The sequence below is a fragment of the Tupaia chinensis genome, unplaced genomic scaffold (genome assembly GCF_000334495.1).
Source record: "Tupaia chinensis unplaced genomic scaffold, TupChi_1.0 Scaffold000315_1, whole genome shotgun sequence".
NCBI classification, from domain to species: domain Eukaryota; kingdom Metazoa; phylum Chordata; class Mammalia; order Scandentia; family Tupaiidae; genus Tupaia; species Tupaia belangeri.
The window spans coordinates 1,240,884-1,255,601 of NW_006159808.1; the positions used below are offsets into that span (position 1 = coordinate 1,240,884).

At 43.0% G+C, this 14,718-nt stretch overlaps 1 protein-coding gene across 1 annotated transcript in view; it reads right to left on the reverse strand.

The window, feature by feature from the left end:
• Positions 1 to 91: 91 nt before the first annotated feature.
• Positions 92 to 14,718, reverse strand: part of CENPE (centromere protein E) — an 83,764-nt gene continuing 69,137 nt past the window's right edge. Inside the window, exons 48-50 of the mRNA XM_006151156.3 lie at positions 6,719 to 6,902; positions 4,486 to 4,772; positions 92 to 1,086 (exon numbers count right to left, since the gene is read on the reverse strand). Coding sequence (XP_006151218.1) covers positions 992 to 1,086; positions 4,486 to 4,772; positions 6,719 to 6,902 — 566 coding nt within the window. The 3' untranslated portion in view covers positions 92 to 991. The remainder of the gene's footprint in view (positions 1,087 to 4,485; positions 4,773 to 6,718; positions 6,903 to 14,718) is intronic.

The window sequence follows — 14,718 nt, forward strand, 5'->3', positions numbered from 1 at the left end:
AGCTTAACCTGTGTCTGTCGATGTGTGCTTCCTGTGTCTGTCCACGTGTGCTTTCTGTGTCTGTCCACGTGTGCTTTCTGTGTCTGTCCACGTGTGCTTTCTGTGTCTGAGGACCTCAGGCTTAGAGACTGTTAGAGAAACTTGGACCTGCTTTCTCAGGTCTGGAATGAGGCAGAGTGAATGAGAGTTTGCAGTGAGGAGGCGAGGCAACGAAGACCACCATGTAGTAAGATTCAGATTGGAAGGCTCAGAGCCACAGCTTCTGTGACCCCATAAGGATTTAAATCCAGAAAGTGCGTGCATATTTTCATGGCTAAATCTTGACAGTCGCAGGAAGAAAGGGAACCATTAGCACTGTGCTCCCCGCTCAGTGGGGGCCGTGCTCAAGGCCTGGCTGCTGCCTGCAGGTGGGCAGTGCAGGACCCCTGCGGATACACAGCGCTTTTCCTACCACACCTGATTACGGTGAGAGCTGTGGTGACGCTGGGAGCCCCGAGAACGTTGGGCTCCGTTCCTGGTCTCCCTGCACATGGCAACCTGTGCCAGCCCACGGGCTTGACTGGTGAGAAAGCCGGGGAGGACTGCAGTGAGGGTCTGTCGAGGGTGCTTGCTTTTTCTCTCATGAGTAAATAGATAAGTAAGCTTAAAAAAAAAGAAAGAAGGACCAAAAGAGGAACAATAATAATAAAGTGGAACAGTTATAAATGTGTATTTTATGCATCCATGGAAAGGCTAGACATTTCCAATAACTTTATTCTTTACAAAATATATAAATAAATAAAACCATTCGACTTTTAAAATATTACCACGTGCAAGAAGGTGTTGCTTCCAGCACTCTGCCGTACTGGGGGGCGTGCTTCTTCTGTCCTTCATCCCCTGACTGGGACTAAGCTGTGGTATGACACCGTCACCAGGGTCAGCTCAGACACGCAAGGGCACAAAGCCATGTCCACACGAAGAACGCCGGCCCGCAACGTGCCAGGAGAGGAGCCTACTGAGTTTTGCACTCGGGAACATCTTTTCCTGCTGTGGCGTGCCAGGGACGGGGCTGAGGATCCACGTTCTCTGCTCCTGTGGTCTCTTCCTCTGAGGAGAAAACAACAAAGATAATCCTAAAAGACCCCACGAAACCCTCACGTGTAACTGCAAGGAGGAAGGACATTAAGACAGGAGACGCCTGGGACCAGCAGATGAGGTAATGGTTCCATCTCTGAACTCTCACTCAGTTGACCATAGTTCAAGTCCTGGACCCAGTGGCTTAGTTAAAACTCATGCCAGGCGCATGTGCTCGTGTGCGTGAAATCCCGAGAAGGGATTGCGGTGTGGCATCCACTGGTGGGTGATTTCTTGCTTTCTGTCTGTCTCTGTCTCTCCAGTGAGCGCACGCACCCTATAGCAAAAGTCTCTCCCTAAAAAAAAAGATTGGAAACACCCGAGGAATGACAACGGCAAGGTGGCCCTTGTGTGGGTCATTACAAGGGTAAGTTCTACCTCATCGGAGGTGGAGAAGTACATTCCTATCTGATCATAAATGAATTATTAGAAAAACCGTATTACACATAAACTAGGAAAGTAATAAAGTTTTATTTGGAATTTATCAATTTGAGATTCAATGTGACTCAAACACAAACTACCTGAGTTTGCTTTATTTAGTTCTATTTAAAAAAAAATCTTATGCAGGGCTAGCAGGTGGTGTGGTGAAGGTACTGGATTCCCACATTGCCCATCACGATTTGAGTCCTGGACCTGGCAGCTTGAAAAGCACAACAAAGCGGGGCTGCCCGGTGGCATGGTGATTAAGGGTGCTGGACTCCCACGTGGCCGACTGCAGTTCAAGTCCTGGACCTGGCAGCTTGCTTTCTCATTTTTCCTCTGTGTTGCTTTCTCACTCTCGCTCTGTCTGTCTCTGATCAAATTAAAAAAATAAAAGGTAAATAATTAAATAAATAACACTAAATAAAATAATTCTTAAAAAAAGAAATCTACAACAAATAGACAAACGTTAAAAAAAAAGAATTAGAATATATCTTATGCTAAACTAATAGTATGTATTTTAGAAAATATGTAGTCATCTTTGGAATACTTTCTGAGAGCCTTTACAAAGCACTTTGGTTGCATCTTTGTTTATCAACAATATTCATTCTTAAAGTATTATATTCATAAAAGTAAATCCAGCATAGCAGGTCTGGGAGTTATTCTAATTTGCTGATTTAGATTACCTTTTGTAATTAAAAGTAAACACGTTAGCATTTTGTTTGTTTGTTTTTTGTTTTTTTCCTTTTTGGAGAAGTCTTTGGTAGTGGCTGCATGTGCTTGCCAGAGAGAGACAGAAAGTGAGAAATCACCTCCCAGGGGGGATGGCCACACTGCAGTCCCTTCTCCTTCATTCTCCTCCTGGGATCCTGGGCATGCATGCACATGTGCCCGGCATGAGTTTAAGCCACTGGGTCTGGGACTTGAAATGCAGTTGACAATGTGGGAATCCAGCGACATAGCCATTACGCCAACTGCTGGTCCCACGTTAGCATTTTAAAAGACTAATATTACTAATTCGAGCTGGGCCTCTCTCCTTAATCTTGAGTTGGTAGGTTTTTGATTATTTACACATTCCACTAGTCTTACTCTTTTATTTCACTTAAAACCAGTACCAGTGAGCACTGTATTAATAAAAAAGACTAATATTTTTATTTATAGTTGGATAAATTCATATGACACACGTGCTTCTGGCACTATCAGACAAAATCAGAAGGTGATTATAAAGGCTTCTCAGTTTTCCCAAGGACTCTTCTTAAACAGTGGGTGTGTGGCTGGAGTCCCGTGGAAGTGCTAGCCGACGAAGGTCCTTAAATACTTACCAAGTACTGTACTTCAGCGAAGAGAATAATTCAAACATTTTTCAAAATGGCGTTGTGCCTAACAGTACCCCTAAGCTTTCAGACCGTCGCAGGTCTAATTTGGTAGGGAGCTGACTGCAATGGCTGAGTTCTCGTGGTCCCAGGGGGACATCTAACAAGCCCTGGCAACCTGTCACGGCTGGCTGGCAGCTGCCTCTCTTCCTGTCATTTACCTTTCCTCAGGTGTGTGAGCAGGTCCTGCTGACAGGTACACTGTCACAGAAGGTTTGGCTGCACACGGTGAGAGACACTGTGTCACAGAGCTGCCCTCCACATTCCCACCTCTGGGACAGCTCCCCTGCAGAGCCGGGGGGTTCTTCATAGCTCCCTATCCCTTCAGTCGACTGGTCAGGTGCCTTGAGCTGCAGATGCTACCTCGGATGGTTCCAGCCTGTCCACTTCCCTCCATCTTGGCCGGAACCGGGCCGCCATCATGCCTTGCTCCACAGCTGCATCGACTCTCACTCTAGTTATCTGTGACCTTTCAGTGGGGTGATCCTTCCAGAATCTGTAACTCCCCTGCTCCCCTGCCGCTGCTTCACATCTTCTAAAGACTGACTCTACATGTTCTCAGGATAAGCAAAAAAGTTCCTCTACGCATTGTACAAAAGTCCCCTGTCCCGGGATGGGGAGTCTCTCTGGCCTTCCTGACCTCATACACACAAGCCTGGATTTGCTCTGCTACATCGCCGATTTTTTCCAAATTTTCTGTTCCCGGTCCCTGCTGCCCTCGGGCTATTGCTGTTCCATCTGTCCAAGATGATTTCCCCTCCCTTTTTGTTTTGCTAACTTATACTAACTTTAAAAAATATATATTAATTTAATTTTGTTTATTATTTCTTTTAGTTTGCTATAGGGCACATGTGTTCACCAGAGAGAAAGAGAGAGGGAAAGTGAGAAAGCAAGCTGCCAGGTCCAGGACTTGAACTGCAGTTGGTCACATAGGAGTCCAGCACCCCAACCACCATGCCACCTGCTGGCCCTGACATTAACCTTTTAGATTTCAGTTTCTTTCAAGGAACTTTCTCAACAGTCCCCAAAGGAATACTTATTTGATACCTCATGGCCTTTTGCACTGCTAGAATTTCATTAATTTATTTTTTCGACAACTTGATGACTGTCTGCACCCCCCCCTCCCCAGGCTGTGAGCTCGCATGAAGACATTAGGGTCTAACATATGATGCACAGAAGAGGCTCAGAAAATGCTGCTGACAGACTGACTGAGTGAACGAGTAAATGATACCAGTCCAGGTCTGGCTTAGAGAAGATGCATATAATGCCACCGAATGTTCTGGACCACTGCGTTGATAAGAAAGACCTTCATGGTAGTGTCTTCATGTCCTTGAGTTGCTTGTCTATCTTTGGCAAAAGCTGAGGGTTTAAGGAAGGATAAAAACTTTGCTTGGGATAAAAACTGCTCTTCCATGTTTTGCCTCAGAGAAACGGCCTTTCTTATACCAGGCGGAGGCCTTTGCCCTGCGGCTTGCTCAACTAGGTCGTCTCTTGTCTAAGCATGCCCTTTGGAACCACACAGCAAAGACAAGCTTCAGTTATTACCCTGGATTTGCAAGCAATCAGCACGTTGACCTACCTGGGCAGAGGCCTAGGCCCGAGTTATCAAAGTAGCGAACCGGGTGAGGCGACGGCAAAGACTTGGAGCGGTTGTCGAAGAACCACGACCTGGGCGGCTCCTGGGGCACAGTGTCCTGGGAGTTCCGCTCCTTGCACCAAGAGGGCGTCGTCTGCTTCTTTTTAGAAGTTGTTCCAGTCACTTTAGGAGACTTGGGAGAATTCTCACAAGTTATCTCTTTGCGAGCCTCTTTGTTGAGGGCTCTTTCCTTCATGTTTTTTAGCTCATTGGAAAGATACCTATTATTGCTTAATTGTGGAGGGAAAAAGAGAGACTGTTAGATGTCTCAATTCCTAATGCATTCACATTTATTGAGTTGTCGGAGAAGTCATGACATATTTTTTTCTATGCAAAAATTTTACCGTGACTTTTCTGACAACCTAATACATTAAACAGTTACGATGAAATACATATGGTATAAAATTTACCATTTTATCACATCTGAATTTTAATTTCAACCTGCTGCTTCTGTTTTGGACTACTTCTACAGTTCAGAAATTGAATGGACCTATATAAACTGAAAAATTGAGTAAACTTCCAGGATCACAGAAGCTCGCCAAGAAATTTGCAAGTACATTAGGTTTCCAAACAAATCAGTGATCTTATCGGGAGGTGTTATCTATTGATACTTTGCTACAATTGTTTGATATATCATTCTTCTGGGGAGATGAATCTTTGATAAAACTTTGTTACTTTATAAGAAATAATACACTGTATATTTCTAGATTCCATAGTTACAGTCTTGCTTCTTATAGGAAATGCTACCAGTATTCATCCAGCTCCTCAGACAGAACCCCAGGAAGCAGTCCTGCAGGACTCTCCTTTACTTCCCAGAAACCCCAGTCTGCGGATGCAATCCCATACCTGCCTCTAGGCTCACCTCCTTCTGCTCACCCCCGGTGCCATTCTAGTCTAAGCCAAAATTACCTTTTACCTCAACTTCCATAAACAGATTCCAAAATTGGGCTCCCCTATTAGGCTCTGGCTGCCAGAGGCTACATGATCTCATCAGGTCCCTCGGTGAGAACCCGCTAGTGCAGTAAGTCCTCCTGTGACATTCAGACCTGTGAGGGCCTGTGTGTCTGGATCCAGTTACCTCTGACACCTCACCCTGACCTTAGCCCGTCTCCTGGCCTCCACCCTGATTACACCGAACATCTTCTGGTTCCACCAAGGGCTTGCTCTTCCCGACTCCGAGCTGTGCATTTGATATCCCCTCACCTACAGCGCCTACCCCCTCTTCTAGCCTAAGCCCTACTCACTTTCAGACCTACCTTATATTATATATTAGTTTCCTGATTAGCACTCCTCTCCTAACACCTAGATAAGCTTAGATCCCCTCTCTTTCATCATGTCCCTTTGGATTTTTTTTTCTTGCTCTTGGTTTGCTTAATAGCACTCACTACAAAGAATGAGTTATTTGTGAAGTAACTGGATGCTCATTTTTCTTCTACTGTATCACTAGAGTATTAGGATCAAAGATTCTAAGCTATTGTGGTTCTATGGTGGTAGAAGCCACATAATTAAATTTTTAGAGCTATTTAAAAAGTAAAAGTAAATAGGCTACAATAGTGAACTTACACGCTGTCCTCAGAGTGAAGCCTGCTGACTGGGGTACATAAGCTCGGGTGTACTCCACTTGTCTCTTCACAGTGAAGCCTGCTGACTCGGGTACATAAGCGTGGGTGTACGCCACTTATCTCCTCACAGATCTTTCTTTACTTCCTGGTTCTTGACTTTGTTAAAAATAAGCAAGTTGGGGACCATCAGGTGGTGTGATGGATAAGGTGTGGACTCCCTTGTGGCTGACCATGGTTTGAGTCTCAGGCCTAGTGGTTTGAAAATCCACCTGTATGTGTGTATGCCCAAAATCCTGAGAGGAGAATGGAGCAGAAAGGACTGCAGTGTGGCCTTCCTCCTGGGGCGTGATTTCTCACTTCTTCCCATACTATCTCTGTCTGTCTCTCTCTGGTGAGCACATGCATCCTATGGTAAAAATCTAAAAACAGACTGGTTTGTAGATATTAAACACTGGGAATAGCACTACCATATTCTAAATTCTTTGAAAAAAGACACAGAGAAATTACTTTTCTCACAAAGTGTGAAGAGTCTGCCAACAGCGAAGAAAATGTGGATGTGCCACCCCCGGCATTTGAGAAACAGCACGGTACCTGCGTCAGGGAACAGATCTTACCTCAGGAGCTCACTCTTTTGCTTCATTAGCTGTTCATTTTGCTGCTTTAACTTGGACATTTCCTTTTCTAGCCGTATATATTCGCTTTTTAAGATAAGGGCTTTGGTGCTCTGAACAATGCCACTGCCACCCCCGCAGGTTAAGGGTTTACTGGAAGGTTGAGAATCAGCAGGTTCTGAGATCACTGTGGGAGGCAAAAACACAGATGGGTGACCATTTTAATGCTCTCTCAATTTTTGAACGAGGCTATATTACTAGGTACGAAAGCCGCTACACAAACCAGCATGCCTCCATTAACCAAATCCACGCTGTCCCAGAAGTCACTTGGAATTGCTCCTCTACCTCACCTCCCCGATATTTGGTCACCACCTCCAAAAGTCTCTAGAGTCCACCTCAACCAGTCCCACCACATACGCAGCTCACTGAACCTTCCCCCCGACTGACTGCAGCAGAAACGATCTCCCCATTGACGTGTCCTTCACTGATCCATCTTCTCTATCAGTGCTCACCTGGAGGGCTTGCTACTACGGAGAGAGAGAGAGCAGGAGACAGACAGAGAGAGAGGGAGAGAGAGACAGAGAGAGGGAGGGAGAGAAAAAGAAATCCACCCCAAATCATTCAATGTACCAGAAGTGTCCAAGTGCCAGTCAGGGGCATGGCGGTTTTGGTGGCTGGAGCCCACATAGCCAACCGCACAGTTTGAGTCTGGGACTTAATGGCCCAAAAACCACACTGGGCACATGTCTGTGAGACAGTGTCTAAAATCTTGAAAGGAAAGAGAAATGGACTATTCCCCATGGGGGGTACTTTCTCATTCCTACCCTCCTATCTCCAGTGAGCACATGTACTCTGGTAAAATTAAAAACAAAACAAAACAAAACATAGCATTCGATATACACTCATTAATTACATATACCCTAGAATGACATCAAACACATATTATGTATTCCACACTGTGTGTAAAAGTAGTGTTAAGAGATGGTATTTTATAAACCATAGGCAGTTTCATAAAAATGTCAGGCACTTTTTTTTTTTGGAGAGGTTTTTCGTATACAGTGTGTGCGCTCGCCAGAGAGACAGAGACAGACAACAGAAAGTGCAGAAAGTGAGAAATCACCCCCCTCGGGGGGGATAGCCATGCCACAATTCCTTCTCCTCCATTCTCCTCTCAGGATCTTGGGCACACACGCACATGCATGCACCTGGCATGAGTTTAAGCCACTGGGTCCAGGACTTGAACCATGGTTGACTACATGGGAGTCCAGCGACATAGACAGTACTCCAACTGCTGGTCCTGAAAACGTGAGGTGCTTTTAAAGTTGAATAATCCACTGGGTGATTGGCAACTCACCAAAGTGGAGGAAGGGGGTGTGTGAAGGAGAAATTCTCAATGTCCACTCTATTTTGAACTTAGATTTAATTATGTATCTGAAAGCCACCTACAAATCAAGACTAGTTATCCTGACTTGAGTAATGAAGAATCTTCGTTTCAAGTTTTATCACTTAAAGGTCTCCAGGTAGGAGCTGTGAATATCTTACATTAGACACCAGGGAAGTTCAAGCTACAGCAGGGGCCAGGCAACAACACTCTCTTTCAGTCTTTTTAAAAAAAAATTATTTATTTAATTTTTCTTATTATTATAAAAATTATTATTATTATTATTTTCTTTTTTTGGAGAGGTTTTTGCTATAGGATGTCTGTGTTCGCCAGAAAGATAGAGACAGAGAGACAGAAAGTGAGAAATCACCCCCCAGGGGGGATGGCTTGGGATCTTGGGCACGCATGCACACGCGCCCGGCGTGAGTTTAAGCCGCCGGGTCCAGGACTCGAACTGTGGTCGACTATGTGGGAGTCCAGCGACATAGCCGTTACGTTAACTGCTGGTCCCCAAAATTATTATTATTTTTAATTCACCAGAAAGGGATAGAGAGAGAGAGGGTGAGGGGGAGAGGAAGCAAAAGAGAGAAAGAGAGAGAAAGAGAACGCGACAGAGAGAGAAAGAGAAAGAGAGAGAAAGGCGACAGAGAGAGAAAGTGAGAAAGCAAGTTGCCAGGTCTGGGACTTGAACTGCAGTCAACCATGTGGAAATCCAGCATCTTAACCACCATGGCCCCTGCTGGTCCCTCTCTCTCTTTAAAAAAACAAAACAAACAAACAAAAAACAAGTAGATGGAGGCCAGCAGGTGGCACGGTGATTGGAGTGCTAGACTCCCACATGGCTGACTGTGGTTTGAGTCCCAGACCTGGTAGCTTGCTTTCTCACTCTGTCTCTCTGTAGCGAGCACATGTGGCCTACAGCAAATTAAAAAAATAAAAGGAACCAGCAGAGGGCGTAGTAGTTATGTTGCTGGACTCTCACATGGTCAACTGCAGTTCAAGTCCCAGACCCAGTGGCTTGAAACTCATGCTGGGTGCATAGGAGTGTGTGCCCGAAATCCTGAGGGTAATGGAGGAGAGGAGATTGTGGTTGGCCATCTCCCCTGGAGGTAAGTAAGTGTGTGTGTGAGTGTGTGTGTGTGTGTTTGTGATCTGCTGTGGGAGGCAAGCAGGTACTGTGCTGTGATGTAACACAGCCACTGAGTGACAACTGCCCTGACTTTTGGTTCAGTGCTTGTCTGCCACACAGAGCTGCCAAGTACTCGTCAGTATTTTCCTCTCAAATGAAAGGTGAGCAACCGACGTGTGGGAAAAGCTACCGTGTGAGGAATTTATATGCAGAAATTTGACCATTAGATCTAAAAAGCATTTCTAAGACAAATTTTAAAAAGTTTTGTCTATAAATATCAACTAGGTATTTTCAGTTTTAAGAACAGTATTTACTTATTTTTATTTATTTATAATTTATTAATTGCATACAGTTAAAATTTAGTAAGATGGGTGGCCAGCAGGTGGCGTGATGATTAAGGTGCTGGACTCCCACATGACTGACTGTGGTTCAAGACCTGGACACAGTAGAATGAAAATCACACTGAGTATGTGTATGTGCCCAAAATCCAGAGAGGAGAATGATGGAGAAAGGATTGTGGGGTGACCATCCCCCCTGGGTGGTGATTTCTCACTTTCCCTCTGTCTCTCTGGCAAGGTGCTCCATGGCAAAGACAAACAAACAAACAAAAACTATCAAGATGTGAGTTTGACTTCTATTGTGGAGGGTAGTTCTACTTTGATAGGTAAGTCACTTTTTTATAGTACTGAAAGAATTCATAAAGACCTGATATTACAAAAGTAGTTATATTTTGCTATTACAAAAGTAGTTATATTTTTCAAGAATCTATTAGGTTGTTGGGAAAGTCATGACACGTTTTTCTGTTTTTCTATACAAAACTGCGTCATGCCTTTCCCGATGACCCAATGTACTGGGTTAACAGCTGAGGTTATAGTATACTAAGGAGATGACACAGATGAATGTGACCCTAGTGACTTCATTTCATAAACAGATTAGTGGCTCACTTACGGCTGCTCTTCACTCCACATAGATAGCAGCAGTCTTCCAAGTCTGTAAGGGGTTGAAAAGTAAAATAGAAAAGATCTAAAAACATCTACATTTTCTACTTACTTGAGGTATCTTGGGCTTGTTGGTTTCTTCTAAGGTTTTCTCTCAGTACCCGGATCATTTCTTTCTGATGTTCTACAGTGGCTTTTGCAGCAGCAATTCTAACAAGAGCAATAAAAACACATAAAAGTCCAGCAACAAATACTCTTTATGGAAGAAAGAACAGAACCACTGTCAAGAATTTCTAATACATCACACTGACATCACATCTGTGAGCAGGAGAGAAGCCTGTGTGAGACCTCTCTGGTATCATGTACTTTATCGCTACACCACCATCTAATTAGAAACACTCTCTTTGCGGCTGGCAGGTGGCATGGTGGTTACGGTTCTGGACTCCCACATGGTCAATCATAGTTCAAGTCCTGGATGTGGCTTGCTTTCTCACTTTCCCTTGCCCTCTCTCTGATCAAATTAGAAACAAAAATAATAATGAATAAAATAAATAATTCTTAAAAAAAAGTACTGTGTTTGCAAAATTGGTACATTTTCTTGACATTCAGAAACTAGGTCTATTAAAATTTCTGGAGCCCAGTGGCTCTTAATAAGATATTAGACAAAATTATATGTGGAGATGCCACAAAACACAATTGGGCTGTTACCGCAGGCTCCTAGACATGTCTCGAAGGAATAATTACCAGACATGAAAGAACAAAGGCATCTCTGTTTCTAGTGTCAGGAAAGTAAATCCTGACCGCAGCTCTGCGCCCCAGTGACAGCCGAAGCCGCTCTGATCCTGGTTTCCGAGTGAGAGGCAGTTACGGCTGTGCACTTAGGCATCAATCAGCACTGGTAAGTTACAAGCCTTTCTGCCTTTCTACAGACAATAAAGTATCTGCTAATTCTACCCTTTGTGTAGTGAAGAACATACGGGGTATATGTCTCACTAAAGCGAATAGATCTTACCAACTGATGGCTGGTCAGACAGCCATGAAGATTCACAGGGTACTACTTTTGGGCAGAATTAGAGATCATTAAATAATTTAAGATTTATAGGAAACATGAAAAGTGTTAGGAACCAGAAGGTATCTTAAGACACCTCCTTTTATTGGTTGTGAGTGTAAGGACCAGATAGACCAAAAGGCTTGCTTCAGGAGGTGCCTTAAATGGGGGCATATTTCTAATTCAGTTTCTTGACTCCTTGTTTAATACTCTTGCTATGTTACACCACAAAGAACTTTAAGCATGCTGTTATGTGTAATACTACCCATAAATGAATCAATAAAAAGCATATGGTCTCTGTCCTTAGGCACCTATACAGTCAAAGGAAATAGAATCTTTATACAAAAACACAAGAAGAAGGACATGTGAAATTGAGAGAACCAACTGAAACCTTAGTCAAACTGCTAAACACACTCACGGGTTCTTCGTGTTCACTTTCAAGCATAAAAGGCCATTTTAAAGATGTTTATATGTGAAGTATTCAAAGACATAGTGTGCTAATTGATCAGAATTGTGCTTATTGTTTAAAACGTTGCATGTGGGAACCAGCAGATGGCATTACAGTTACTTTGTTGGATTCCTATGAGTCTACCATGGTTCAAGTCCTGGAGCTGGCAGCTCAAAACTCATACTACGAGTGTGTGGGTGTGCGTGTGCGTGTACACGCATGTGCCCAAAATCCCAAGAAGAGAATGGAGAAGGGATTGGGGCATGGTCATCCCCCTGGGGGGTGATTTCTTCCTTTCCGTCTCTCTGGCATGCGCACATACCCTATAGCAAAAATCTCTCTAACTCTGCATATGTAATGCAAGTTTAAAATCTGAGAACGTTTCCTTTTTTTTAATGAAAATTAACAATATTTTTTAAATTTTAAAAAGCTAACTAATGCAAAGAAATTTATATAGTTTATGAAGGAGATTTAGTCATTAAAGCTGTGTTCAATTAAGTCAAAGACATACTCCTTTTCAAATCCTTTGGTATCCTGCATCCTCTCGAGGTCTGCTTTCACCAGCTTCATTTTGAGATCTTCAATTTCTTCTTTATAGGGCTTAGCTCCTAAAGCAATTTTGCCCTAGAGAAAAGAAAAATTTAAAAAATGATTAGGACAGTTTCAATTTTTCCAGTTTTAAATAGTGGTTAGCTACTTTTGCTCTGGTTAAGAATGTTTTAAAATGGTAACCACCACTCCCCAAATTAGGAAAACCAGGAAATGAATCCATTTTAACTGACTGATAATAACTAGACGTTTGAACTGAAGTATGATCAGAGCTAATATATAATTAGAGATAATCACATTTCTTTCTGTTTTGTTTGTCAGTGCGTGTAAGTTTTCAGCAGTAAGAGAGGCTGGGGTGCCCTGGGGACACTGGCTTTCTTGCTGCTTCTCAAACATGTCTAGAATATTTCTCTTCCAGGATCTGTGCATTTTCTGTTTTCTGTGCCTGAAGACTCTCCCTTGGTTACACAGTTCACCCTACCACCTTCTTCGGATCATCTGATCTCGGTGTGACTCTCCTTTATTCCTCTGATAAGGTGAACTCTCTTTCCCCACACAGGCCCATGTTAGCCTTGCCTGGTTTAATTTTTTCTTTTTCCCTTGTACTTGTCAACATGTGACGTACCCCTGGATCTGTGTAACACCCCCATTTACATTTTACATGTTAAGGTCATTTATTTTCTGTCTTCCTGCTGGCACAGACGCTGCCTTTTTTCACTGCATCTGTCAGTGGGACAGTGATGGACACAGCTGGGCTCAGCAAATGTCTTGAATAAATAAAAAATGTGATCACTGATCTGTTTTATAATATGAAAAAAGTTACTTTCAAAGTTCTACAACCTTGCAGTTAGATTTCTTGGTTTCTAGATCTACCAATAATTGTGTACAAAAATAAAAAGATGAACATTATTTTCTCTTGCCTCTCTGCTACTGTCTCATTGAATGCACCCAAATTTTTAGAACGAGGTTAATGAAAAGAGCAGGCACCCTTGACTCGCTCCTAACTCTAACTCAGGGAAGAGGCACTGGAGGGGGCGGCAGACTGTGATGCCTCTCAGAACCAGACTCGAGCAGCAGAGGTGTGTGAAGTGGCTGGAGTGGAACCAAAGGCAGGGGTAGGTGTGATAAACGAGGTGACTCGTCTAACGCCGGTCCAGACCACGAGGCTGCCTGGCTCAGTGACGGGGGCAGTGCATAGGAAACACATTCGTATATGCACTTATCTAACAGTGTTACAGATTTAGATAAGAAGTAACTTTGTTTTTGAAAATGAAAAAAATATATTTTAAACTATGAAGAACATTCATGTATTTCAAAAATTATTTTTCTAGCATGATAAAATATTTTACATAAAACTATGGTCTTGCATTTCGTTTCTAAGTTAAATCACTTCATTTTTTTCAAAGCTTGAATATTCAGACATATACAGATCACAGAGCTGCAGTGACAACGGGGGAATGGAGAACGAAATTAGTGCCGCATTCAACGGGTTGAAAAACAAAACCATTTTTACTGTAAAGTGAATCCCAGTTACCTCAAGTTCTTGGATTGTTTCTTTTGTTTTTTTGAGGTACTTATGTGATTCATTGACTTCGGCTTGAAGTTTCGTTACTTTGTCGTTAGTCATCTCGAGCTCTTTCTGCATTTTTATAATCGTGCCTTCCTTGTGTCTAGCACTCTCCTGAGCTCCACGCAGTGAGGTTTCTAGCTCCCGGATTTTCTATTAGACAAAGAGAAGAAGGAAGTAAGATCTCGCATGGAGACAGAGCCACACACACACACATCTGGGACAAAGACGACATAGCATTATTAATTTCTCAGACTGCATTTACAAGGACAGAAAAGAGAGGCCAAATACCACTCAATCTAGAAATAAGATTTTGTTTTCATTTAGAAGATATTTCAATTAAAATCAATAAGCCATTATTTTACATTAAAATTTGTCAGCAAATTCTGAACCATGCAGATAAAACCAGCATACAGGTCATGTACTTGCTGTTAGCACAACGCCTTGCACATTCAAGAGACACTCACCTTCCGAGGGACACTGCTTAAAAAATACACATAGGGCAGAGCCACAGTGGTGCACAGATAGCACTGCTGTCTGGGAGTGTGGAAGCCGCATGGGAGACACAAGTTCAATTCCCAGGCCAACCTGAACACGCTGGGAGCACCAGCAATCCTGCCTAATTGAGAGGCTGGGGCAGGAGGATCGTAACACGGTGAGCCCCTATCAGAATACCTACTTCTTCTCTCCCTTTCACTCTTTCTCTCCTAAAGAATGTGTGTGTGCGGGGGGCAGGGGGCTGAGGAAAGCACATTTGTTAATTGACTCTAATGCACCTGACATAGCTTTCCCTTTATTTTTATTAATTACTTTTATGGATTTTTATTATAATCTTAAATGACATTCTACACATGTATAGGATACAGTGTGATTTTTAAAAGAGTTATTTTATTTATTCATTCATTTATTTTAATTTGACCAGACACACACACACACACACACA